General features: G+C 41.8%; 20 protein-coding genes across 20 annotated transcripts; 7 read left to right on the top strand and 13 right to left on the bottom strand.

The window, feature by feature from the left end:
- Window positions 1-36: 36 nt before the first annotated feature.
- Window positions 37-2,538, top strand: KL911_003674 (uncharacterized protein; the record flags this gene model as incomplete). Its single annotated transcript, XM_043198880.1, has 1 exon — window positions 37-2,538. The coding sequence occupies one exon, from the start codon at window positions 37-39 to the stop codon at window positions 2,536-2,538; it is 2,502 nt and encodes an 833-aa protein (XP_043053458.1).
- A 1-nt stretch (window position 2,539) lies between these two features.
- On the bottom strand, window positions 2,540-3,043 carry KL911_003675 (uncharacterized protein; the record flags this gene model as incomplete). Its single annotated transcript, XM_043198881.1, has 1 exon — window positions 2,540-3,043. One exon carries the CDS (start codon window positions 3,041-3,043, stop codon window positions 2,540-2,542), a length of 504 nt encoding a protein of 167 aa, XP_043053459.1.
- A 39-nt stretch (window positions 3,044-3,082) lies between these two features.
- Window positions 3,083-3,502, top strand: KL911_003676 (uncharacterized protein; the record flags this gene model as incomplete). The annotated part of the gene is made up of 1 exon (XM_043198882.1): window positions 3,083-3,502. One exon carries the CDS (start codon window positions 3,083-3,085, stop codon window positions 3,500-3,502), a length of 420 nt encoding a protein of 139 aa, XP_043053460.1.
- Window positions 3,503-3,556: 54 nt separating this feature from the next.
- KL911_003677 (uncharacterized protein) lies at window positions 3,557-3,994 on the bottom strand (the record flags this gene model as incomplete). Its single annotated transcript, XM_043198883.1, has 1 exon — window positions 3,557-3,994. The coding sequence occupies one exon, from the start codon at window positions 3,992-3,994 to the stop codon at window positions 3,557-3,559; it is 438 nt and encodes a 145-aa protein (XP_043053461.1).
- A 73-nt stretch (window positions 3,995-4,067) lies between these two features.
- KL911_003678 (uncharacterized protein) lies at window positions 4,068-4,505 on the bottom strand (the record flags this gene model as incomplete). The annotated part of the gene is made up of 1 exon (XM_043198884.1): window positions 4,068-4,505. The coding sequence occupies one exon, from the start codon at window positions 4,503-4,505 to the stop codon at window positions 4,068-4,070; it is 438 nt and encodes a 145-aa protein (XP_043053462.1).
- Window positions 4,506-4,543: 38 nt separating this feature from the next.
- KL911_003679 (uncharacterized protein) lies at window positions 4,544-5,950 on the bottom strand (the record flags this gene model as incomplete). Its single annotated transcript, XM_043198885.1, has 1 exon — window positions 4,544-5,950. One exon carries the CDS (start codon window positions 5,948-5,950, stop codon window positions 4,544-4,546), a length of 1,407 nt encoding a protein of 468 aa, XP_043053463.1.
- A 244-nt stretch (window positions 5,951-6,194) lies between these two features.
- Window positions 6,195-7,550, top strand: KL911_003680 (uncharacterized protein; the record flags this gene model as incomplete). The annotated part of the gene is made up of 1 exon (XM_043198887.1): window positions 6,195-7,550. The coding sequence occupies one exon, from the start codon at window positions 6,195-6,197 to the stop codon at window positions 7,548-7,550; it is 1,356 nt and encodes a 451-aa protein (XP_043053464.1).
- Window positions 7,551-7,597: 47 nt separating this feature from the next.
- KL911_003681 (uncharacterized protein) lies at window positions 7,598-8,320 on the bottom strand (the record flags this gene model as incomplete). The annotated part of the gene is made up of 1 exon (XM_043198888.1): window positions 7,598-8,320. One exon carries the CDS (start codon window positions 8,318-8,320, stop codon window positions 7,598-7,600), a length of 723 nt encoding a protein of 240 aa, XP_043053465.1.
- Window positions 8,321-8,744: 424 nt separating this feature from the next.
- Window positions 8,745-10,232, bottom strand: KL911_003682 (uncharacterized protein; the record flags this gene model as incomplete). The annotated part of the gene is made up of 1 exon (XM_043198889.1): window positions 8,745-10,232. One exon carries the CDS (start codon window positions 10,230-10,232, stop codon window positions 8,745-8,747), a length of 1,488 nt encoding a protein of 495 aa, XP_043053466.1.
- Window positions 10,233-10,435: 203 nt separating this feature from the next.
- Window positions 10,436-10,657, bottom strand: KL911_003683 (uncharacterized protein; the record flags this gene model as incomplete). The annotated part of the gene is made up of 1 exon (XM_043198890.1): window positions 10,436-10,657. The coding sequence occupies one exon, from the start codon at window positions 10,655-10,657 to the stop codon at window positions 10,436-10,438; it is 222 nt and encodes a 73-aa protein (XP_043053467.1).
- A 340-nt stretch (window positions 10,658-10,997) lies between these two features.
- KL911_003684 (uncharacterized protein) lies at window positions 10,998-12,134 on the top strand (the record flags this gene model as incomplete). Its single annotated transcript, XM_043198891.1, has 1 exon — window positions 10,998-12,134. One exon carries the CDS (start codon window positions 10,998-11,000, stop codon window positions 12,132-12,134), a length of 1,137 nt encoding a protein of 378 aa, XP_043053468.1.
- Window positions 12,135-12,453: 319 nt separating this feature from the next.
- Window positions 12,454-13,446, bottom strand: KL911_003685 (uncharacterized protein; the record flags this gene model as incomplete). Its single annotated transcript, XM_043198892.1, has 1 exon — window positions 12,454-13,446. The coding sequence occupies one exon, from the start codon at window positions 13,444-13,446 to the stop codon at window positions 12,454-12,456; it is 993 nt and encodes a 330-aa protein (XP_043053469.1).
- Window positions 13,447-13,869: 423 nt separating this feature from the next.
- KL911_003686 (uncharacterized protein) lies at window positions 13,870-14,700 on the bottom strand (the record flags this gene model as incomplete). The annotated part of the gene is made up of 1 exon (XM_043198893.1): window positions 13,870-14,700. The coding sequence occupies one exon, from the start codon at window positions 14,698-14,700 to the stop codon at window positions 13,870-13,872; it is 831 nt and encodes a 276-aa protein (XP_043053470.1).
- Window positions 14,701-14,815: 115 nt separating this feature from the next.
- KL911_003687 (uncharacterized protein) lies at window positions 14,816-15,931 on the bottom strand (the record flags this gene model as incomplete). The annotated part of the gene is made up of 1 exon (XM_043198894.1): window positions 14,816-15,931. The coding sequence occupies one exon, from the start codon at window positions 15,929-15,931 to the stop codon at window positions 14,816-14,818; it is 1,116 nt and encodes a 371-aa protein (XP_043053471.1).
- A 186-nt stretch (window positions 15,932-16,117) lies between these two features.
- On the bottom strand, window positions 16,118-17,488 carry KL911_003688 (uncharacterized protein; the record flags this gene model as incomplete). The annotated part of the gene is made up of 1 exon (XM_043198895.1): window positions 16,118-17,488. One exon carries the CDS (start codon window positions 17,486-17,488, stop codon window positions 16,118-16,120), a length of 1,371 nt encoding a protein of 456 aa, XP_043053472.1.
- Window positions 17,489-17,589: 101 nt separating this feature from the next.
- On the top strand, window positions 17,590-18,957 carry KL911_003689 (uncharacterized protein; the record flags this gene model as incomplete). The annotated part of the gene is made up of 1 exon (XM_043198896.1): window positions 17,590-18,957. One exon carries the CDS (start codon window positions 17,590-17,592, stop codon window positions 18,955-18,957), a length of 1,368 nt encoding a protein of 455 aa, XP_043053473.1.
- A 7-nt stretch (window positions 18,958-18,964) lies between these two features.
- Window positions 18,965-19,390, bottom strand: KL911_003690 (uncharacterized protein; the record flags this gene model as incomplete). The annotated part of the gene is made up of 1 exon (XM_043198898.1): window positions 18,965-19,390. One exon carries the CDS (start codon window positions 19,388-19,390, stop codon window positions 18,965-18,967), a length of 426 nt encoding a protein of 141 aa, XP_043053474.1.
- Window positions 19,391-19,430: 40 nt separating this feature from the next.
- On the top strand, window positions 19,431-20,024 carry KL911_003691 (uncharacterized protein; the record flags this gene model as incomplete). Its single annotated transcript, XM_043198899.1, has 1 exon — window positions 19,431-20,024. One exon carries the CDS (start codon window positions 19,431-19,433, stop codon window positions 20,022-20,024), a length of 594 nt encoding a protein of 197 aa, XP_043053475.1.
- Window positions 20,025-20,085: 61 nt separating this feature from the next.
- Window positions 20,086-20,739, bottom strand: KL911_003692 (uncharacterized protein; the record flags this gene model as incomplete). Its single annotated transcript, XM_043198900.1, has 1 exon — window positions 20,086-20,739. One exon carries the CDS (start codon window positions 20,737-20,739, stop codon window positions 20,086-20,088), a length of 654 nt encoding a protein of 217 aa, XP_043053476.1.
- A 772-nt stretch (window positions 20,740-21,511) lies between these two features.
- KL911_003693 (uncharacterized protein) lies at window positions 21,512-21,757 on the top strand (the record flags this gene model as incomplete). The annotated part of the gene is made up of 1 exon (XM_043198901.1): window positions 21,512-21,757. The coding sequence occupies one exon, from the start codon at window positions 21,512-21,514 to the stop codon at window positions 21,755-21,757; it is 246 nt and encodes an 81-aa protein (XP_043053477.1).
- Window positions 21,758-22,085: the final 328 nt, after the last annotated feature.

The raw sequence follows: 22,085 nt of genomic DNA on the forward strand, positions 1-22,085 counted from the left end.
AATAAACAAAAAATAGCTTCCAATTGTTTGTTTCGTATGACGTCAAAAATAGATATAAACCCTCAAAAGAATGATAATGACTCACTCATACAGTATGCCCTGACATCGGATGACTATTTGGACCAATTTGCACCTATTATAAAAGCTGAATTAGCGAACAAAGAGTCTCTGGATGATCTGATATCGAGACTTGATTCCGCGTACAAAGAAAAAGAAGACACTCTTGAAGGAGCTTCCTTTACTTCAGTAGACAAGCTGACCAGCTCAATTGAAAATATATCTCAAGTATCGAAATCTGCGGGGCAAATAGGTCAAGAGATTGCGTCCATTAATGACCAGGTCAGGAAGACAGGATTGGATTATCTGGATAAAAAGAAAACTGCCCTCAAATACAAACGGCTTCACAACAAGATTTCCGAGACTACGTTGACAATTAACTCGTGCCTGGATATGCTTGATAAAACAAACAGAGTCTTTGAATTATTTCACAACAAAAGCTATTTTAAGGCTTTAATCAATTTGAATTCGCTGATGAAAAGTCCGTCTGAAGATATTGAAATGTTCGAATTCACTCGGAAAATTCATAACTCGCTTCCGGCGATCAAGCAGCTTATCATCGATGAGACATTCCACCAGCTAATAAGATGGTTTAACGTCAGCTTTGAAAAAAATCTTACTACGATCGGAGAACAAATGTTTGAGCATTTTGAAAAGCTCAATCAAGCATGGGCTGAACAACAAGAGCAGGATGAAAGCTTACTCCCGTTTAAGGTAAACACACCTTTGGAAAGGGCTTTCAGAGATGATGAGCTCAAATCTTTCAACCCCCTCTCAAATGACAAAATCCAAATCGATCTTGGTCCCGTTTATCATTCTACGATGGTATTCGAGCTGATTGATGAATTTGATAGACTCAAAGATGACTTTTCCAATGAACTGCTTCGCAAGCGTGATCGGCTGATCTATCCTATACGAGAGGCTCTCGCGACGCTGAAATTCGACATGTTTTCCAACAACGAGTCTCTAAAAATTGTCATTTACTCGCTCGCTGCCTTTTTCGTGGTGGATAGAATGATCGCAGCCAAAACGGAATATCAATTGAGAAACAAAAAACAAACAGATGATCTCTTCAGTTCCGTCATCACAAAGTTCATCCCAATACTGAAGGGACATATTAAGAAGTATCATGATGACTTTCAAAACTTGAAGGATCTAAACGAGATAGTCGGCATATTTGTCCAGATCCTAGAGAATTATGAGTTCAATGTGGAAGCACTTTATGAGGTGCTTATTACGCTGTTTCAACAATACATCAACACTTTGACTAAAGACTTTGAGCTTGATTATCAAAACCTATCTCTGGAGGAGAACCCACAGCCTATCACTATCGAGAATAAGACGCAGTTGAACAATGTTCAGACAAACTGTTTCCACAAATTCAAGGATAGCATAACGGAGTTTCCGGTTGTACTTCCGTTCTCCATAATCTATGTGGCTACTTGTCTGAAGTTGAGGGGATTTATTCATGATGTTTACGCATTCGTTGGAAAATACTATGCCCATCAAAATTCGGAAATACTGAAGCTTATTGGCAAATCTATTGATCACGTTCTCATAAATATCGTGCTAAAGGATCTCAAAACAAAAATTGACTCTTCCTATAAAGAGGAAGTGTCCCAGAATCTCATTAATCTGGAGTTCTTTTCCAGATCAGTGGTCGAAATCGAGAATTATTTGAACTACTCCAGCGATCCCACCATCGCGAGATGCAGGTCATCGTCGCTATTAATTCGCCTAAGGTCTCAGAAAGAATTCCAAACAATACAATCGAAAGCAGAAGAAGGAATGTTCGATATGGTGGACTCCAAAATTGATATGCTATTTGATATGGTCGATTTTGATTGGGAGTCCAAGAAAGTCAACGAGGAGCCTAGCATCGGTATCAAGGATATGGGGCTATTTCTGGAAAACATATTCATGCTTGACTTTTCGCACCTTCCCTACACAATCAAATCCCTGTTGCTGATCAGAACATTCGACAAAATCGTTACTTTCTTCAAACAATCGATCTATCAGACTGATTTTATAACAAGCGAAAGCATAATGAATTTTGAGACCGACATCAAATATATTGAGTCTATTATTCCTGGTCTCAAGCAACAGAAAACATCGACGCGGCACCTGACTGCAGATTCGGAGACTTCGAACTCGACTTTCCAGACTATATTTGCTGGCTTGACGCAAATCATAGACCTTTTGAAGGACGGAAATCTAGAAGCCTACAAAGATGAGACTACGCGAATGCGTAAATTCAATACGATTGCGCCGGAAGAAGCGATCGAGTTGATTCAGAAACTTGAGAACTATCAGGTGCTAAAACGCGAGATGTCAGAGCCTGAGCAACAAGAACATGCTGATCCCAATAATGGAACGAATGGAGATTCCGCGCGGTCTATGTTCGGCTTCAAGAGATCAAATACCACCGCGTCTCTTACATCTCCTTCAAAAATGTCAATGTTCAAAAGGCAGATTTCTTAGATTACACTTCAATTGGCTCCCAGCTAAGCCAGTCGCTGCTCCGGTTTGGAATCAGACCCAATTTGTTCAGCTTCCAAACGCCAATGGCCATGTTTCCACAGCAACATGCCACATATAGAAACTGTAAAAACGTCTTTCCCTGATTATCATTTAACTCTAAATCGCGGAACTTTTCTCTAACTTGAAAAATCTCCTTGATGGAGTTGACGAAAAGCATCAAGACCATGACGACAGGAATCAGCTGAAGCGAATTGGGTGACATGTACATCATTATCAAGTTCATAGGAATACTTTTAGCGGGCGACTTTGCCAAATCCCATGCTCTTTCGTATTTTAGTTCCTCAAGGTCAGAGTTCTTGTTTGATATCTTCCCTTGCGGCTTGACCTTTCCTTCTTTCCATTGTCTATAAAACTGCTCATCAAATCCAGGAGGCGACGAAATAGATTTCCCTGATGGCTTGTCACCCCTTTTTGGCGGGCTTCTATATTGACTGACCCAATCCATAAAAAATAAAGTTAATTAAAATTAATTTTGTTCCGATCCATGCAACATTATAAATTAGTCAAGCACGCTCCCCCACTCAAATACTCGTATAATGATTCACGAACAGTAGTTCACATAAAGTCCTCTACTCCATTTATGTCGGCAGCGAAACGAATACTGAAAAACATAGATTATTTTGATCATAAATATACGAAAAAAGGAAAGCCAATACCAAATCAGAACAAGTTAGTATCATATATTGTTGTGCGCGGAATGGGGAAAGCAATTTCCAAGGTTACTAATCTTGCTCTCTACTTTGATCACGAGCTGGGCTACAAAGTTGAAGTTTTTACCAAGACAGTAGAGGTTCTTGATGAGCTACAAAGCGCGAATGACGATGACGTTTACCAACGAAGGAAAGTTTCGTGCTTAGAATTGCATATAGACCTTCAGAAAAAGGAACCACAGTCCGAATCATAGCATAACATTTTAATACTGAGCAGCTCAACAGGTGCTCTAATTAATGTTCATTACTCAAAATTTTCTTTCTTCATCAATCGTTAATATGCTTGTGAGCTTATGGAGACATTTGTCTTGAATATCTGTGAGCTGTTTGAGGAGTTTCTCGTAGTTTTTGCGTTCTTGTTTGTCTGTTGATTCTAGTTTTAGCTTGCTTATAAGTTCATTACAAATATGGAGACAGTCATCCAAATACCCCAAATAGTAACGTCGCTCCAGACTATGAATTGTTTGGACTCTAGTTATACTATCAACTGAGCAAAGGTTGACCATTCGTATTGAGTTTTCCATAAATGTTTCAAGTTCGCTGATGATGGGGCCTTCTTGCAAATATTGGTTTTTCTGTGAAAGATATTCTTCATAGCTTTGCCCCTTACGGATTCGTATATGGCAATCCTCTGTCTTTAGCAATCCACGTTCATCATGATAGTTTGTAGTATCAGGAGCTTCCATTGAAAAGTTACTATGCTACTTTATTTTTTTTTTATTTTTTTTCAATAACATTCAAATAAATAGGTAGCCCGGCTTACTCCTTGAGGCCATTGATGGTAGCGACACAATGTCTTGTGTGTCTGTAATCCCTGAACTCCAGTAACCAAATGCCTTGCCATGTACCTGTCGCCAGCCTTCCATTGCTAATAGGGATGTTAAGGGAGGCACCGATCAAGGAAGATTTTACGTGCCCCGACATGTCATCCGGACCTTCATCTGTATGAATAAACTGACATTTTCCACCTCCGTTATCGGGGCAAATCATGTTCAAGGCGGTCGTCATGTCCGTACGGACGTCGGGGTCCCAGTTTTCGTTCAAACTCAAAGCACAAGACGTGTGCTGAACAAACAGGTTGAGCATTCCAACCTTGTAGTTCTTGATCTGCGGAAGGTTCTTCAACACCTCATCTGTGACCAAATAGCAGCCGCGCGATCGTGGAGAGAAGGAGAATTTAGTTTGTTCCCAAGACATGAAATAGAAATTGCTAAAAAGAATACGACTTACATAATCTAGCAGTCGGAGTCTGAAATTGCTTCCGGAGTGTAGTCTTCATCTTCGTCATCACTGGAAATCAAAGGCCCCGCCAAGAGAAGCGTTTCTTGAGAACAGGTAAATTCAATGGGCTGTTGCACCATGGCGGTCTTCTCCTCCTCGTTGTATTCCCAAAAACTCTTCAATTCACCTCGATATAGGGCCGTTGATACTGTTGATAAAATAATACAAGGACACAGATATAATAGTGCCGGCTGCGCACGGTTGAAAACATGTAATACCGTCACCGTGGATACAAGCCCTATTGTATAGCCGGCCAGAGCACTGTAAAAATATGGCTTATCAAATTTTTGGAGATGATGAAATTCTGTGCCGGGATGCAACTCATGATATCTAAATAGGTCATATCTCAGACAAAGCGAGACAAATAAACCGGGGACGATCATATCTCCCAGACCCAAGATTGACATTTGAATCTCATTATCCTTGCTGGACAGCTTACTAGGAACAAGCATTTTGACAGGTATATCAATTTTGGTAGCAACATTAACCATGACGTCAGATCCGAAGACAAAATAAATATCGTAGATGAAGAAGAGAATCAGCAAGATTAATGCTGGCCTGAAGCTAGGTAATCTGCTCACGGAAAGGCTAAATATTGTGAAAGATGCGCCGAATATATTGCTTAGAATCCAATTATTTTTGCCATCTAGTAAAGCGAACACAATGGAGAAAGAAACTCCAAAGACCCAACCGTAGATGTCCGCTGTGGAAAAGTAGTAATTGAACAATTGACTCTCCTTTTTGATATCTACACGTGACCTCAAAAGCATCTCACTTTTGATTACTTTCTCGGCTTCTGTAGAGTCCGGAAGTAAGAAGTTTTCTTCTACTCCTGCAGAGTGAAATAAAATGTCCCGCGATAAAGTTAAAGCATATCTTTTAACAAATCGCTGCGAATCAAAACCGAATTGGTGACACAACTTGCGAGCAGCGACTTTTATCAAATAGGAGATCACAAATGAGTTCGCTTTGACACTCACGATGATCAAATAGCCGTTCAACATTCTTGTGATTTTTTCGATATCCCAATTTCGTATGGCAAAATACAAGCCCAGGAGAGCAATACCGGCCAATACTGGCATGGCAAATGCATGAGTCTCGTCAATGGTTGCTTCAGGTATGGATGTCTCATCGCGATCGGATTGATCAAATAAGGGATGTTTCTCGTTCGCTATTTTAGCGTTTTTTGGTCTCTCAATAGTACTGTAACTTCCCAAAGAAACCAAACTGACAGCCAGCACAATTACCGTGGCATAGGATAGAAATGCCGTGCTAACGTATGATTGGTCGTAGATGTAGAATGCAAATTTATTAGCTAATTGGTGCGAATATCTTCGCCCCCATTCAACGTATTTCTCCATAAGAGGAAGGAAGAGTAGTTTTTTCAAGTACGTGTTCGAAAAAAGGTGGTAACTTATTATTAGATTTCTTTCCAATGTCTTCAATGAAGGAGTTAGAACAGTTCAACTGTGGTCTACGAACCACAAACGTGAGTGTCTTGGTCTCTGGTTATTAACCAAGTAGTATCCAGCTATCAAGAATGCGCCATTGCCGGCTGATGGTGCAGGGTCCAAGCACTTCAACAACTGGATTCTCTTGTCCATTATGTTAGGTGTTCCTTTCTATGTCACTAGACGTCTTGGATTGGGCTTGTACAGTTTTGTCTTTTTGTTCGCATTGTTAGCAATTCCGATTCTTATGGCTTGGTGGACTGTTTTGTCAACCTATTCCCCAAGGCTCAATGAAAAAGTCAAGCTGCCGAACATGGGTGTCCAGTACTACCTTGAATTCCATGATGATCAATTGAAGAGCAAGTACAAGGATCAGCACAAAATTCCAATGGAGACTTTCCACAACCTTTACTTTGAAGGAAAAGTGTCATTCAAGGGTGACGCTTTGGACGTCATGGAATACAGGCACGATTGGGCTTCGTTCAGGTTCACCTTGAGCTTGTTCAAGTTTTTCTTGTTTGGCATGATTCCAGAAGTCATCATGCATACTAAGTCCCAGGACGAGGAACAAGTGAGAGATCACTACGACAGGGGTGATGACTTCTACTCCTGGTTCTTGGGCCCAAGAATGATTTACACCTCTGGTATCATCACAGATATTGAAAGAAATGAAACTCTTGAGGAACTTCAAGACAACAAGCTGAAAATCGTTTGTGAGAAGATTGGTTTGAAAAAAGGTGACAAGATGCTTGATCTCGGATGTGGATGGGGTACGCTTGCTTGTTTTGCTTCCTCTCAATACGGAGCAGAGGTTACCGGTGTCACGTTGGGCAAGAACCAAACCAAATACGGTAATGAGAAGCTAGCTTCTTACGGTATATCTTCTGACCAATCCCACATTGTCTGCTGTGATTATAGAGATTCACCAATGCCCAAAGAGGAGGGCAAGAAGTACGACAAGATCACTTGCTTGGAAATGGCGGAACACGTTGGCGTCCGAAAGTTCTCCTCGTTCTTGCGTCAAGTTTATGATATGCTGGATGACGATGGTGTCTTCTTCTTGCAGTATGCAGGATTGAGAAAATCATGGCAGTACGAAGACTTGATATGGGGCTTGTTCATGAACAAGTACATTTTTCCTGGTGCGGACGCTTCAACTCCTCTAGATTTTGTGATATCTGCTTTGGAAGGAACTGGGTTTGAAACGGTTAGTGTTGACAACATTGGTGTTCATTACTCTGCTACATTGTACAGATGGTACAAAAACTGGCTGGCCCACAGAGAGGAAGTGATCTCAAAATACGGTATCAAATGGTACAGAATTTGGGAGTACTTCCTTTCTTACTCCACAATTATCGCCAGACAAGGTTCTGCTACCTGTTACCAGATTGTGCTCAGGAAGAATCTCAATTCCTACCACAGAATTGAAGATGTTCCTCGACAAAAGGGTCTGCTTGCTCCAGCATCCGGACTCGAAAAATGGGCCAAAGAGTTTACTCTCGGATTATAGGTAAAAGTATGGTATGTTTATTTATCTTTCATTGCTTATAATGTATCTTAATCCCAAGACCAGGTGATTTCAATTTCGCCGATGTCCAGATCTGCCAGCTTCGAGAATGCAGCTGGAGAAAAGTCCAAATCATTGTCTCCACATGACTCGCAAGAGTCAACGACTTTGACCGTAACAGAGTTTCCGTTGTAGTTTGCAGTGATGGTCTTTCCACAGTAGGATGAAATATCCTCACCATTGACAGAAGTCTCATAAAGGGAATGGGAAATGGCGCAGACCAAGTCAGAGTTGGTGCTGGATGTTCCACAGTTATCAGCGCCGACTTCGTAGAAGGTGCCTCTACCGGTATGAGAACCGCTCGAGGAGATGCTTGCAGAAGTTTCACTTTGAGAGGTGGGAGACTCAACAACACTAGCTGCGGTAATGGAAACAACTGAAGAAGACAACTTCTGACCAGTAGGTTCCGAACTGCGAGTAGCATTCAAGAACGAGGTGGACAAGGTAGTTCTTGCGTTAACAGCAGAAGAAGTATTCATGGCTTTCGGACCACTAGAGTCAGTGCAAACTGGAATCTGGCTATTGGTGAAGTCACCTGTAGCTTTGTGTCCAGTTCTTAGCCATTCAAAGTCGTCCATATCGATGCTGATATGATACTTGTTTTCGACATAGCTCAAAGCTTGAGTGAATTTTTCCCCCAGGTCCTGAGCTTCAAATGGAGCTGCAATAGTATATGAAGTGAGTGCAAGAGTCAAAAGAGTGAAAACCTTCATTGTTGAGTGAACAATTTGCTCTATAACAGGAGATGGGAGGGGCTTTTATAGTTTTCCCTAACATCATATTACATCATATCATTCTTCCGCTTCTTCACTCAACGTGTGATTTTGTCTAGATCTTGGCCTTAACGGCACGTCCCCTGCATATGCGTCGACCCGCCCTTGATGGGCCAGCCCGATATGTTTTTAGGAGAATAAGGGCAAACAACGGTTAAACGCGCTTTTCGCCTGAACTTCTCTTGTTCAAATCTGTATGATGGCCTCTTTATGCAAAGATTGCAGGCCAGAACCATTTTGATTCCTTGATTTGTTAAAAAATTATGCACATCATATCTGAGGAGCAATTGTTATTGTACATGATTTTGGCGAATGTTATTTTGGGGCTGCATGATCGGTCTAAATCGTAAAAAAAGAAAACTTTCTACTTTCCAATCGCTAATACCTTTTTATAGCAGTAGAGTTCGAGAAGAAGTTTCCGAAGCAATTCCTGGTTCATTGGAAAGATCTTAGCTATGATTCTCAGTTTCGCAGAGCTCTTTCTCTGATCATATATCCAATGCTTCAAATCGGGAAGCGATAACAGAGATGGAATTTTTTCATACGGAAAGCAAAGCCCTTCTGGGTCGATTGTAAAGAGTTTCTTTTTCGTCGTGGAAACCAATTGGGAGGTGAATATCAGGTTCTTTAATGCAAGTAGCAACGATGATTCCTCGTAGTCCAAGGGAGTTCCCCCCAGATCGAGAACTATCGTAATTATTAAACTCAAAAAATGCTTATTCTCTGTTGCATCATATAAGTAAAAAGTGTTGAGTCTTACAACAAGCGCTTGATAGAATAGTGACTCCTCATTCAAATAGGTTTCTCTCTTGATCGACTTTCTAGAACGTAAAGCGGTATCAAAGCACTGCTTCATTTTCGTAGCTACCAAGAGAATGTCCTCTTCCCGAGAATAAATTTGACTGACGTTAGACAAAAACCAATAAGACTCTTCTTTTTCAGAACAAGGCTGGGCTCTCACGAAAACCATATTTTGGACCGTCGGAGATGAACTTGAATAGATAAATTTGATAAAGTCAAGAGTGTATTTGTGAGTGACTCTGGAAGCAGCTTTCTGAATAGTTCCTGTTAGTTCCGATTCCTTGAAACATAAGAGACTACACCAAACCATAGACTGAAATGAAGGATTCGCGATGATAGCGGTCATCAAAGTATGGCAGGATTTTAATGTCGGTTTTTCAGCTATTACTTTCAGTCCCTCATATAGAATGGATACTATGGTACTGTTTTTGTTTATATTGTGGTAAACTAGCAGGTTCTCAAAGAAGTCGCCTAGTACCAGCAAGAAATGATTCTTCGAGTCGGGATTTTTGCTTAGTTCCATGATATCAAGATAATAGTTGAGAGATGAAACGTAAAGCTGATATTCCTGAGTTTCTGTGAATAGCTCTGTGGTGACCTGGTTTTTTACTGGATCCCTTCTCAGTCTATTTTCGCTTTCCTGCTCTCGTAAAGATAAAGGGTATTTTAGGAGTGTCTCGCACAGCTGGGATTCGGTGAAATAGAGACGTGCATGCTGAGATACATCTATGAGCCTAGCTAGGTTACCCAACAGTATATCCCGATACCGAAGCGTGAATTTCTCGCTTGGTGGAGGATAAATTGTGGAGTTTATGAACCTGTGAACAAAGTCAAATGTGGGGAATCGTTTTTTTGATGCATCAGAAGGGTCTGAGTTTGGTTTTTTGATTTCAAACCATCGCTCTGCAAGTGTTGGGAATTTAGTATAAGTTTGCATGATACTGGCTACAAGGAGGATAGAACACTTCAAGAGCTTCGAATCTGGTGCAGCATGTAAACCGGACACAAAATTCTCGACCACTTTGCAAATGTAAGAGGTGTTCTCTTCCATTGTGTCATGAAATTGCTCAAAATTCTTCAGCACAGTGAAGAACAGAGAGCACAACTCTGTTGTTACCAAATGGTCTCCAAAACGCAGCGCGACCACCCCAACACGGGATTCCAAAATACCGCTCAATATTAATGATTCATACCGCTCTTTCAGGCCCGCAGAGAAGTTCTGGTTTAAGCGCTTCAACGATATGTATAGCTCGTTCAGGCTGTTATCATCACACTAATGCCGTTAGTGTCAAGCGGAACAGAACTCACCTTTCTCAACACGCCGACGGTAGAGCTCTGAACATTGTCGATCAAAAATTGGAAACTCGAGTCTTGTTTCTTCTGGTTTGCGACCACAAACCTAGATTTTGAAGAAGTTGGGCGCCGGGTTGTTTGCTCTGCTCCAGCCGTGTTAGGCGAAGCACTCAGGCTTTTCATGTTAGGATTAAAAAAACGTGGTTGCCCTTTTTAGGGATACGAAGGCTGTGCACCGTGTTAAAAATTAAATCAAGTGAAAAGCAAGATATGAGATCTGAAACATCCACTAAATATAAATAGAGAGTTCCTACCCAATTGAGCATTTGACAGATCTTGAAACAGTGTGATTCAGAACCAAACTGATTTTTGGAGTATCAAAATTTCCTTTTAAAGGTTTCAAAACAAGCGTGCAACAAACTTTCGCTGATTTGTAACTTATAAGAAGGATCCAACGACGCGCCCTTACATTTACTGAGCAATCCTTCAAGTGGGATATATCAGAATGAATAATACATCTTTTATGAAGCCCGTGGGTTCACGCTCAGGATATCCTTACCTATCAAACCTTCAAGGATGGCAGGGATCAGATTATAATGCTGAAAAATTAATAGCACATCAGCCAGGTGATGGCCATAGGCTTGTTGCAACCCGCTCCTCCGCCAAAGATTCATATTCAAAGAATACAAGAACTTTAGCGTCTTTGAATCCACAACAGACAAACAATAGGACAGGGAAAGGGAACGCCAACAGTAAACAAAACAATGAAAGCAAAAACTCTGTTTCATGCTTCAAGAATGATTACTCAAACCATTATATTCATTCGGGCGTCCTTCCAGTGAAATATGTAAGAAATGCGATTCAACCTGTTGAAGGATATCCTAAGCTGCAAAAGCTTATCAGACTAAAAGAGCAACAGGTTATGAAATATGCTACTAGAGCTTATGGCTCAAGAGTCAAACCTGAAAAGATAGTTGATACTCTGAACAAATGGATCTACGAAGAAAATTTACAATTTGATGTCATTATGATTGGTGCATTGTCCGAAAATCAATTATTATACCCCTTAATCTCGCAACTTCCGATTGACAAACTATGTGCTAAACCAGGATTCTTGTTCATATGGGCATCCACCCAGAAAATATCCGAGCTTTCTAAACTTCTTTCAAACACGGGCACATGGACGAAAAAGTTCAGGAGATCAGAAGAGCTTGTGTTCGTCCCCGTGGACAAAAATTCGCCGTTCTATCCCACTGATTCACTCATCCCTGAAGAACAATTGCTAGAACAAATGCAATGGCATTGTTGGATGTGTATTACTGGAACTGTGCGGAGATCATCGGACAAGAACCTTATTCACTGCAACATAAATACTGATCTTTCCATTGAAAATGATTCCACGAAGAACTCGGCCGTTCCAGCACAGATTTACCAAGTGGCGGAGAATTTTTCGACTTCCACCAAACGGCTGCACATTGTCCCATCGAAGACAGGACTTGATCACCCTGTCAGACTGAGGCCAGGCTGGGTTATCCTGAGCCCAGATGTCATGCTTGATAACTTTGATCCATTGAAGTACAAAAAGGAAATCGCAAGTCTGGGTTCCAATATTCCTCTTGATGACGAAATTGAACAGTTAAGGCCCAAGACTCCAGTTTAATATAAGCATTATAGCTTTGCTAAAAACATGCATCTCAATTCATAAGAGTTGAAACTAAGACATTCTAGTAGAGAATGTCTGTATTGGAACCTAATGTACAGATATTTTCAACTATATATGAACACACTGACTTAATGCCATTCAGCCATTTGTAAAATATAAGAATTGAACTCATTTCAAACAATTACTGAAGCATTGTTTGTAAATATAAACATCAACTTGTAATAACACCTCACCCAACCGCAAATAAATATAAGGAAGCCCATAGTGTACAATGTTGAAACATAACATCACTGTTCTGTTTCCTGATGATCTTATTTTATGCACCGATGGAAGAAACATATCGTCCACTCTCGAGTTCATCGATAGTAGACTCGATGACCTCATCGTCATCGTCATCTTCAACCAACTCAATGGTAGCATATTTGATTAAATCCCACTTTTTCCAAAAAAGTAAACACTCATTGATATCGTCTGAGTCAACGTAGTCCTGCAGATAGTATTTCGTCTTGATAAGTCTATCCTTCAATTGCTGCAAACGAACATTTTCAGGAACTTCAGATACGCGACGAGTTGTCGATTTTGGGACTTCGGCGGGATAATCGCTTTCATATTCTGTAATGTTTGTGTTCGTGGAAATTTCAGACTTATAACCTTCTTCATCGTCAGAGGTAATTGCAATCGACGTAGGAGTTTGCGGAATACCATTTCCGCCGTCAAATCCATACACTTCATCCTCATCAACTGCAGTGGCATCACAATATCTTGCCCATGCTTCATCAATAGCACCAACAAGATATTCAAAACAACGACTTCTTGCTGCAAAATCAGATTCTGGAAGACACCGTCTTGACTTTGGACTCATATCGAGAGACGGTGACTGAGTTACATTGAGAGGAGAAGAAACTGTCGAGCTTCTTCTACTGAAAGAATTGTGACCTGCGGTATTCTCAGAGGAATCCTCCTTCTTATCACGTTTCTCTTCTTGCTCGTCATCACTGTATTGACTAACAGCTTTCGATAACTTTGAATCCATCATGGTTGATGACAGAGAGTTTTTCAGAAGCTCTCTGTGACTCCTTCTTTTATTTCTTAGCCTGTTTCTATCTTTGAGAGTTGTTGGCTTTCGCGAAGCTTCGTCTTCAGAGGACTCATCTTCACTCGATGAGTTTTGGCAACTACGGATGTAGAGCAAGCTGCCTTTATTCGAGGATAACGGGCAGTGCTTCTTGCGAGAGGGAAACGAAACAGGGTGATTCTCCTTATCGAAATCTGTGTTCACAGAAGATCCTCTTTTAACTGAAAGTACCATTTTGGGCGTGTACCTTGCACAAAAAGGCTTTCCTTTTTGAAATTATTGACACGAATTCTTTTGACAGCCTCCTTGCTAATACCGACCAATCAGGAGAAAGTATTGGCACAAGCACAACTGAACGTAACAACTAAGTAGTCCAGAAGAACGGTAAGCTCGGTAAAAATAAGACTCTAAAACCTCTCTATTTGTAACCAAATATGGGGTTTGAGTAGAGCACCAGCTAAAAATTGACTTGGTAGAACTTGGTGAACAAGTTTTGAAACACCAGAGTGGCAAATTTGCTGGAAGAAAAATGTGCAAATAGGAAATGTACAACGATAAAATAGTGGGTGGCGAATTGCAGCCAGATTGTTGTTCGCAGAAATTTTCTGTGCAGCGCACGCAACCTCAGAAAACAAGACGTGTCTAGAAAATAACTCGCTATGGTGGTGTACGGATGTCGTCGTAAGGGCGCTGTTCGGTGATGAAACTAGCTACGCTTGGTGTTGTTTTCGAGATCCAGCTATTGCTACCAGACTGAATGATTTCCCTAATGCTTGATGAGCTGATATTCTCCGTGGCAGCATCTCCTCGAGCTAGGAATATCATGTCAGCCCATGTAGGAGGTGTGTCTGCTACCATCCCTTTTTTCATTCTCTCGAGGTACTGCAACTGTGATTCTAGAGAATCATGGCCGTCGTTCCGTGTCAATACAAAACAGTCGCTCGTATTGAAGAAGCTCCCTAAGGCATCTTGTAAAGAACGAGGCTCGTAGTATTTTGGAGAGAGAAGTCTAACAAGTGTATCATAGCCGAGCAGGAAGGTATAGCTCAAGCGGTCTGTGTAGTTTTTCTTGAAGTACCCCTCTAAAGTCAGAGCTTTATCCACAAACAGGGAGCAATTGGTGATTCCAATAGCACAAGAAACTCCTAGTTGGTCTGTGATTTCATGAGCCAAGTGATACATCATTTTAAGGCGGTCTTCGAACTTAGCAGGTTGTGGAGGCTTGTCGGCATTTTTTATGGAGAGCAATAGTAGCACTGACCTTGAGTTCATGCTGCTGTGAGCAGCAGATTCATCCCCTAGTTTATGTGTTAGCGACTTGGCTACTAATGATAAGTGACCTTTATGAGGGGGATTGAATGACGAGTCCAAGACAAGAATGCGGTTTGTTATTGGAAGCACGAACTGGTTATTCGTTACAAAGAGCAGCTTGAAAGATTTGGATGTAGTCTTGAGAAATGAGTTCAAGTGAGACTCAAAATCGAACATTTTGATTTATGAGGAGCACGAAAATAATAATTTATCGTGAATCAAGACAAGAGTACAGTCATTCTCGGATTAATTGGCTACAAGTGATTCATAGTTAATCCGTTTATATATTTTATTAATTCACAACTCTGGACCAGTCGCTCTCAACAACCCCATACTGCAGCTCAGCAATCCAGTCTGCGATTTGTTTGGTCAAAGGACCAGATTGCTCGCCAGGAAGCAAAGGAACGTTGATAGCCGTGCCATTATAGCCAATTTCTTTAATTGGCGACACAACTGCAGCAGTTCCGGCACCAAATGCCTCAACCAATTCACCAGATTCGGCCTTAGAGGCAATTTCAGTGATGGTGCAATACCTCTCGTTAACATCCCACTCAGATGGACTGAGTCTCTCTCTTGCTAAGCTCAAAATGGAATCTCTTGTCACACCCTCCAAAATTGTGCCATCTAGTGGCGCCGTCACCAACTCTTTCTTTCCTGTCGACTTGTCCTGGAAGACAACGAAAAAGTTCATGGTGCCAACTTCCGTAACGTTCTTTTCTGGACCGAACAACCAAAGATTTTGTTGATACCCTCTAGAAGCAGCCTCAAGTTGAGGTTTGATGCATGGAGCGTAATTTGCTCCCAATTTCTTGTCACCAACTCCTCCCGGCCAAGCTCTCGTCGCGTAGTCGGTGGCTTCCAATTTAACTGCCTTGAAGCCCGTCTTATAGTATGGTCCAACAGGCGAACAAATGACAAAAAGAAGAGCCCTGTCTGGGGTTCCAACTCCGAGACCGGCTGTGGTGCCAATCATAGTTGGTCTGATGTAAAGGGAGTATCCTCTCTCTTGTGGGATAAAAGCACCATCGATTTTCAATAATTCTCCAATGAGTTTAATGAGTTCTTCCGAGTCAAAAGTAGGCAGACATATTCTAGCGGCAGATTTGTTCATTCTCTTCATGTTCATGTCTGGTCTGAACATTCTGATCCTTCCCTTGCTATCCTTGTATGCTTTTAGGCCTTCGAAAAGCTCGAAAGCGTAGTGAAAAACGCAAGCAGATGGATCAAGAGAGAGGTTGCCATATGGTTTGATTTCTGGAATCCCCCAGCCGGATTCTGCGGTCCATTCAATAGTCAACATGTGATCGGTGAATGATTGGCCGAACACAAGTTGGTCATTAGGCAGCTTGGTCTTTGGTGCTGTAGTTTTGGTGATCTTCAACTTCGAAGAGTCCAACGCAGACGACATGCTCCTGACAAAGTTTTTGCTTCTAAATGATTGTTTTAGAAAAAACATTTTGAGGTTCAATTTCAGGTCAAGTTTGTGAGTAATTTACAGATCTCCAGAAATGATAATTTTTCATACAATTTTATCAAATCTCGGTTATGTATGGAAACGAGGTAAAAAACGCTTATCTAAATTGAGCTGACCCAATCATTTTTGGCTTGTCAATTTCTTGCTCTGTTCGAGTTTCTTATCCAGACCCCTCAATCTCTCATTCTTCTTTTCTTCCTGATCCGGAGGAAGTTTACCCAACAATGCGGGTGCAGGCTGGTTCTTGAAAGCCGACTTGAATAAACTTAGTTTATCCGTCTCTGGTATCTGTGCCTTCTTCGATAAATCCTTGTTCTTGCTATCCTTCTTTTTGTTTTCCTCTCCGTTTTGCTTCTTCAGCCTGTTTCGTTCGATCGCAGACCTTTTTTCCAATGTCTCAATCACCTCTTTAGTTTTATCGAACAAAGTTGACTGCAGCTCTTTGTTGTTGAGTTCAGAGCGTTGTTCCTTTTTGACTATCGAGCACTCTTTGACGTAGTTACCACCATGCAATTTAACGAACTCAGGCGAGCTAAGTGCAAACAAAAATGACTGCATTCCTTGTTCTCCCGATTTCAAGAAGAACCACCAAAAAGGATACGTTATCAAGTAGAGCAGCAAACCCCAAACGGAACCCATGGAGAGCGTACGACGCATAGAAGGGGTTCTCACTAGTCCTGGGTTCACAATATTGATTTTCGCATTGTTAGGCTCTCCATCTTTTCTTTGAAAGCTGTCCAGCCTCCGTTGATATTCTTTTGCAAACATTGAAAGCATTAGCTTTGATGTGCCGTAGACCTTCCATGGCTGATTCGCAGGGTACTTTCTCACGTCCCACAATAGATCGTTCAGGTCGACCTCACCTATGGATTGACTCATACAGCTGGCCAGTAATATTCTAACATCTCTATCAGCTATCTGAACCTTGAGAGAAGGTTCAAGCAATGTGAGCAAATGGAAGTGGCCAAGATAATTGATTGCCATTTGACGTTCAACGCCGTCTATACTTGATTCTCTAACCTTGCCAATCGGTGCCGCTTCGGCTGCCAGACACAGTATTCCATCAAGACGACGCGGTGGAGACTGATCAAGCCAAGTGGTCGCTAATTTTCTAATGGAATACAAGGACGACAAGTCGCAATGCTCCGCGTAAATTAGCTGGTTTCCCGTGTCGTTTCGGAGATCCTCGATATAATCTGTAATCCACGCACCTCCTGATCCATCTTCATTGAGCTGTGAGGTCAAAAGAACCAATTGTGCACCTCTATTAGCAAGTTCGCGCACCAAGGAGGCACCAATACCAGAGGTTCCCCCAGTAACGAGATAAACCTTACCATGTAAGTCTCTTTCCCATGTATTAGTTGATCCACCAAAATAGTACTTTGTAAGCCCTGCTGAAAGCAAGAGCGGTCCATATTTTTTGACATAGTCCCAGCCGGGAACTTTATCGGTGCCTTCCAGCAGTATAGTGCCAAGAATATTGAGTGGCATACTATCAATGAAATAGAGGGATCAACACAAAATCGATGGATAAATAATACACACAGCCTGAAAAAAAATTATTTAGAATAGTTATCCAGCTATTGATCAGCATGGACGAGCTTCTTTTCTACAACTCTGTTGGTGACCCTTCCAAAAAACATTCTACGTCATTTGGATTTTTGTCTAGTATTCACTCGTCGCAGCACATTGGTCAATATCGCCAGTGTTACTCGAACATTAATGGCACAACTCTCACTGGCATTGGTGGTGAGCACAAAGTTATTGTCGCATGCAAAGGCAAGGCACTCATCCATGTATACTTACATGGAAAGGAATCTCCAGAGCAGACCATTCCATTGCCAGAGGAAGTCAGCTGTCTTGAAATCTTTCCACATCCAAATTCTGAAAGATCGTGGCTTTTGGTTGCAGGAGCAGTGAGCGGTCGCTTATACGTCTGGGAACTCGATTCTGGTCTTCTTCTCGCAGTGAAAGAGAGCCATTATCAGTCTGTTGGGGTGGTCAAGTGCTCGAAAGGTTATATCGTAAGTGGAGGAGCAGACTCCAGAATTGTCGTTTGGAAAGTTTTAGATATTCTGACCGACTCCCATAAACCTTACGTTATATTCACTGATCACACCCTACCGGTTACTGACATAACTATAAGTTCTGGGCTCATTAATGACATCAAGCTGTGGTCTGTCTCCGCAGACCAGACTGTGCGCTGTTACGATTTGACTTCTCTAGCTTTGGTGACGACGTTCGTCGCACAGCAACCCATCCATTCCATCGCAGCAGACCCGGCATTCAGATGTCTATATATTGGGCTCGCAAACGGAATGATTCGAATGGTTCATTTGTTTCAAGCATCTCCACAAACACAGATATGGGAGCAAGTTGGTGGTTTCGGTAAAATCATCACTTTGAAAGACGACATAGATCTGCGCGAGACATTCACTAACCATCAGATTGGCGAAAATCCAGTGACCAGAATTGCAGTCTCGTTCGATGGCACTCAAATCGTTACTGGCGATAGTAATGGAAAAGTTCTAGTTTTGGACGTGGCTACAAAACAGACTGTGCGCACTTTGAAACAGCTTGCTGGGCCCGTTTCAACTCTGAAATTGTTTAGAATGGAGGCGAATATTGTTAGCAATTCTGCGCTGAAGACTGCTGTGCGAACAATTCCGGTCCTCAAAAGAAACCTTGTGGAGGACTTGGACCTCCAAAAACATGAGGTTCATAGAAAATTCACTGACTCTGAAAACTCAAGACAACTTGACCTTGACAACTTCTTAGACACGGTTAAATCGGAACAGAAGTGGTTCTCCAATTTCACGGGAGTTGACTCAAGTGTCAAGCAAAATAAGGAGAATTTGGGATCCGAATTGGCAGAGCTGAGAGAGTCATATGCAAGCATGAAATCCAAATATGATGCACTCTATGACGAACACTCCAAGCTGCTAATGAATAATAAATAGAATTAACTCATTTCTTCTTCTTCCTAGGTGGCGAAAGTGGGCGATTGAATCCTTTTTCACGATTCATGTACTGGCGATATTCAGTCCTAGGTAATTTTTTGGCACCAAAAGCGGCATTACCATTCACTTTCTTATTTTTAGTTGACCCAAAGTCCTTAAATCCTATTATTGATGAGAGACCTGGTTCATTTTCAACAAGAGGCTCCTCTTGGCTATCAGAGAGCCGTCGTCCACGAGATTCTTTTTCCAGATTGTCCTTTAGCTGATCGTTTTCCACTTTGTTTTCCGTGGACGATTCAGAACGATCTTTCAATTCAGTAACTCTATCGTGGTTTGTCGGATTACCATTTTCTTCGACTTGCTTCACATTCTTGCTTGCCTGTAGCTTTTCGGCCCTATCCCGGTCCTTGAGCTTTATCTGTATTTTTGGCATTTTTTTTTTAACCTATTAAAAAAAAATTGTTTGATCTTCAATGTCAGAAAGGCTTACGAAAAAGCAAGTGAAAGCGCTTCAGTTCAAGTCTAAACACTCTGAAAAAGCTGCTGAGACACTAGAAAAAGTGCAAGAGGCCAAGAATGAGCAGCAGAAGAAAAAGAAGACCCGCAGAAGAAAGTCGAAACAGGGGAAGAAAGATCGCAAAATTCTTTTTATAGGGAACTTGCCTTATAATGTGTCGAGTGAAGATCTCCAGAAACACTTTCAAAGCTCGAGTCCCGATAAAATTCGAATTCGTCAAGAGAAAGGCATAGCTTTTTTGGAATTTGAAACCGAAACAGAGGATTATGTTAAAAGAGTGGAAGCAGCTCTGAAGATGCACCATACAATTATGAATAATCGAAAGATAAACGTGGAATTGACAGTAGGTGGCGGAGGGAACTCTAAACAGCGAATCACCAAAATCAAATCCAAAAACGAGAAGCTTGAGAAGAGACGCAGACAACTCGAAGCGAAACGTCACAAGCATGAGTTGGAAAAGCGCAATTCGAACGCTGAGACTAATGAGGACGAGCCCTTGACAGCCGGTTCAACGGTCCATCCTTCGAGACAGCAACTGATTGATAAATAGTGATGAAACCGGTTATGTCGTGGAGCTTGTCGATCTTTATCTTAAGCAGTGATTTGTGTCTTTAAAGAATAGTGCACTTTTTGCTCTTTTTGACTTTCCTTTGAACTGGTTGGGCAGGCAGCGGTGTATGTTGCTTCATATTTGCTGCTTGGTTCACCTTCCGTTCCTCTGTGGGAGGATGCAAGACTGCCTTGATTGCATATTCGAAGATTTCGCTGACACCCTGTTGCGAAGCAGCTGAGCATTCCATGTAATTTATACATCCAACTTCATTTGCTAGTTTTCTACCTTGTTCAAAGCTGATCGGGCTTTGTCCATATTCCTCCAGTTGATCGAGAACATGTGGATCATCCCTTAAATCCAGTTTGGTGCCCACAAGCAAAATTAAAACATTTTTCGGCGAATGATGCTTGATTTCTGGGATCCATTTGTTTTTCACGTTGGCAAAGGATGTCGGTTCCACAAGGGAGAAACAGATGATGAAAATTTCGGTTTGTTGGTAAGAAAGAGGTCTCAATCGGTCATACTCTTCCTGGCCTGCAGTATCCCACAAATTGAGCGTTACTCTCTCATCGTCAACCATCAGATTAGCGGAATAGTTGTCGAAAACGGTTGGCACGTAGTCCTGAGGAAACTGGTTCGTGGTGTAGGAAATCAGAAGGCAAGTCTTTCCGACTGCGCCGTCTCCAACAACCACACACTTTATGCTTCTCATAATGTTGGGTGGGATTCAAATCGAAAAACTTGAAAAACGTTCGATCAGACTTGCAGTCGTGAAATTTTTCGCTCGATCAGGAAACCGAAATATCAGGACCCATTTTACGCGTCGGTAATGACTTGATTATCTGATTCATGCCGATAAGTATCACTACGAAATTGCGGTTTTTTCAAAGGAATCTTCTCTATCCGTCGCTTCCCTGGGAATCAAAAAGAGTTGTATTAATGCTATTAATAACTCATGCAACGTCGCTGTGTTTGTCTCAGGCGACGCACCTCCAAGGCGCTTGAGGGGCTCCAATTTCCTGAGCAATAAGTTTGATTGCTCTATTTGCTTTAATTGCACACATCAGGCAGCAAACACGAGAGTTTTTGAAATGCTCCTCCTCATTAGTCCGATTCGCTTACGCAGTGATTTTTGAGTTGCATTATAATTTCCTAAAGCGATAAATTGTAGTCGGCATAACATGCTGCTATTGCAATTGTAGATGCAGAATCCAACCGAAATATTTACATTGGTAAATATATTCATGAATGCTTCAGCGCTTAAACCAAATGGTGGCAACATCTGGCGTCTTTAGCTTACTTGAGTTGCCAATTCACTGGGCGGTATTTTGACAGCAGCGAATGATGAATCCCCACTGCAGGGTGCGGCAAACACTATAAATTGACGCTTCCTCCCTATTTACCTTTTCGACTTCTCTTCTTTCGTCTGAATAATCAAGTTTTATACCGTTCGTTGCAAGCACAGAACATCTCACAATCCAACAATGCAATTCGTTACCGTGTTCGTTATGGCTGCCTCTGCCTTCGCTGCATCTACTGGTGTCACCGAATCTACCACCGAAACTTCAGTTGTTTCGGTCACCGTTACTTCATGCGATTCTTCTGTCACTGACTGTCCATATTCGAACAGCAGCGCGCCAGTCTCAACTTACGAGGGTGTTGCTCCAACCCATGGTTCATTTTACGCTGCTGGAGCTGCCGCTCTTGCAGCAGGTGCTTTCCTTCTCTAATGTCAACGGTTGTCCAAGCTAATTTGTCTATTGTTTAACCAGGAATCTGTTTGCGTTTCTTCCTTTTTTGCAGAGATGGGCGGTTTACTCTACGTAATTAGCGCGTTAGACCTGACTAATTGTACCGGTTTTTTCCTCAAATTGCACACCTGTTGACTGGTGTTGCTAGTATCTGTCTGCACCTTCCGTACGGATTGTGTATAGCCTTGAGGCAGCTGTAAGGTCAGATCTCAGCGCAATAAATATAACTTTGGCTACCTGTCGTCGCGTCGTTCGACGGAATCTGAACGGGATATATCATTTCCCACCCAAAAAAATATTGCATTGA

This window comes from Ogataea haglerorum, assembly GCF_019207285.1.
Source record: "Ogataea haglerorum isolate 81-453-3 chromosome Unknown 81-453-3_NODE_10_length_422072_cov_98.086364, whole genome shotgun sequence".
Taxonomy (NCBI): domain Eukaryota; kingdom Fungi; phylum Ascomycota; class Pichiomycetes; order Pichiales; family Pichiaceae; genus Ogataea; species Ogataea haglerorum.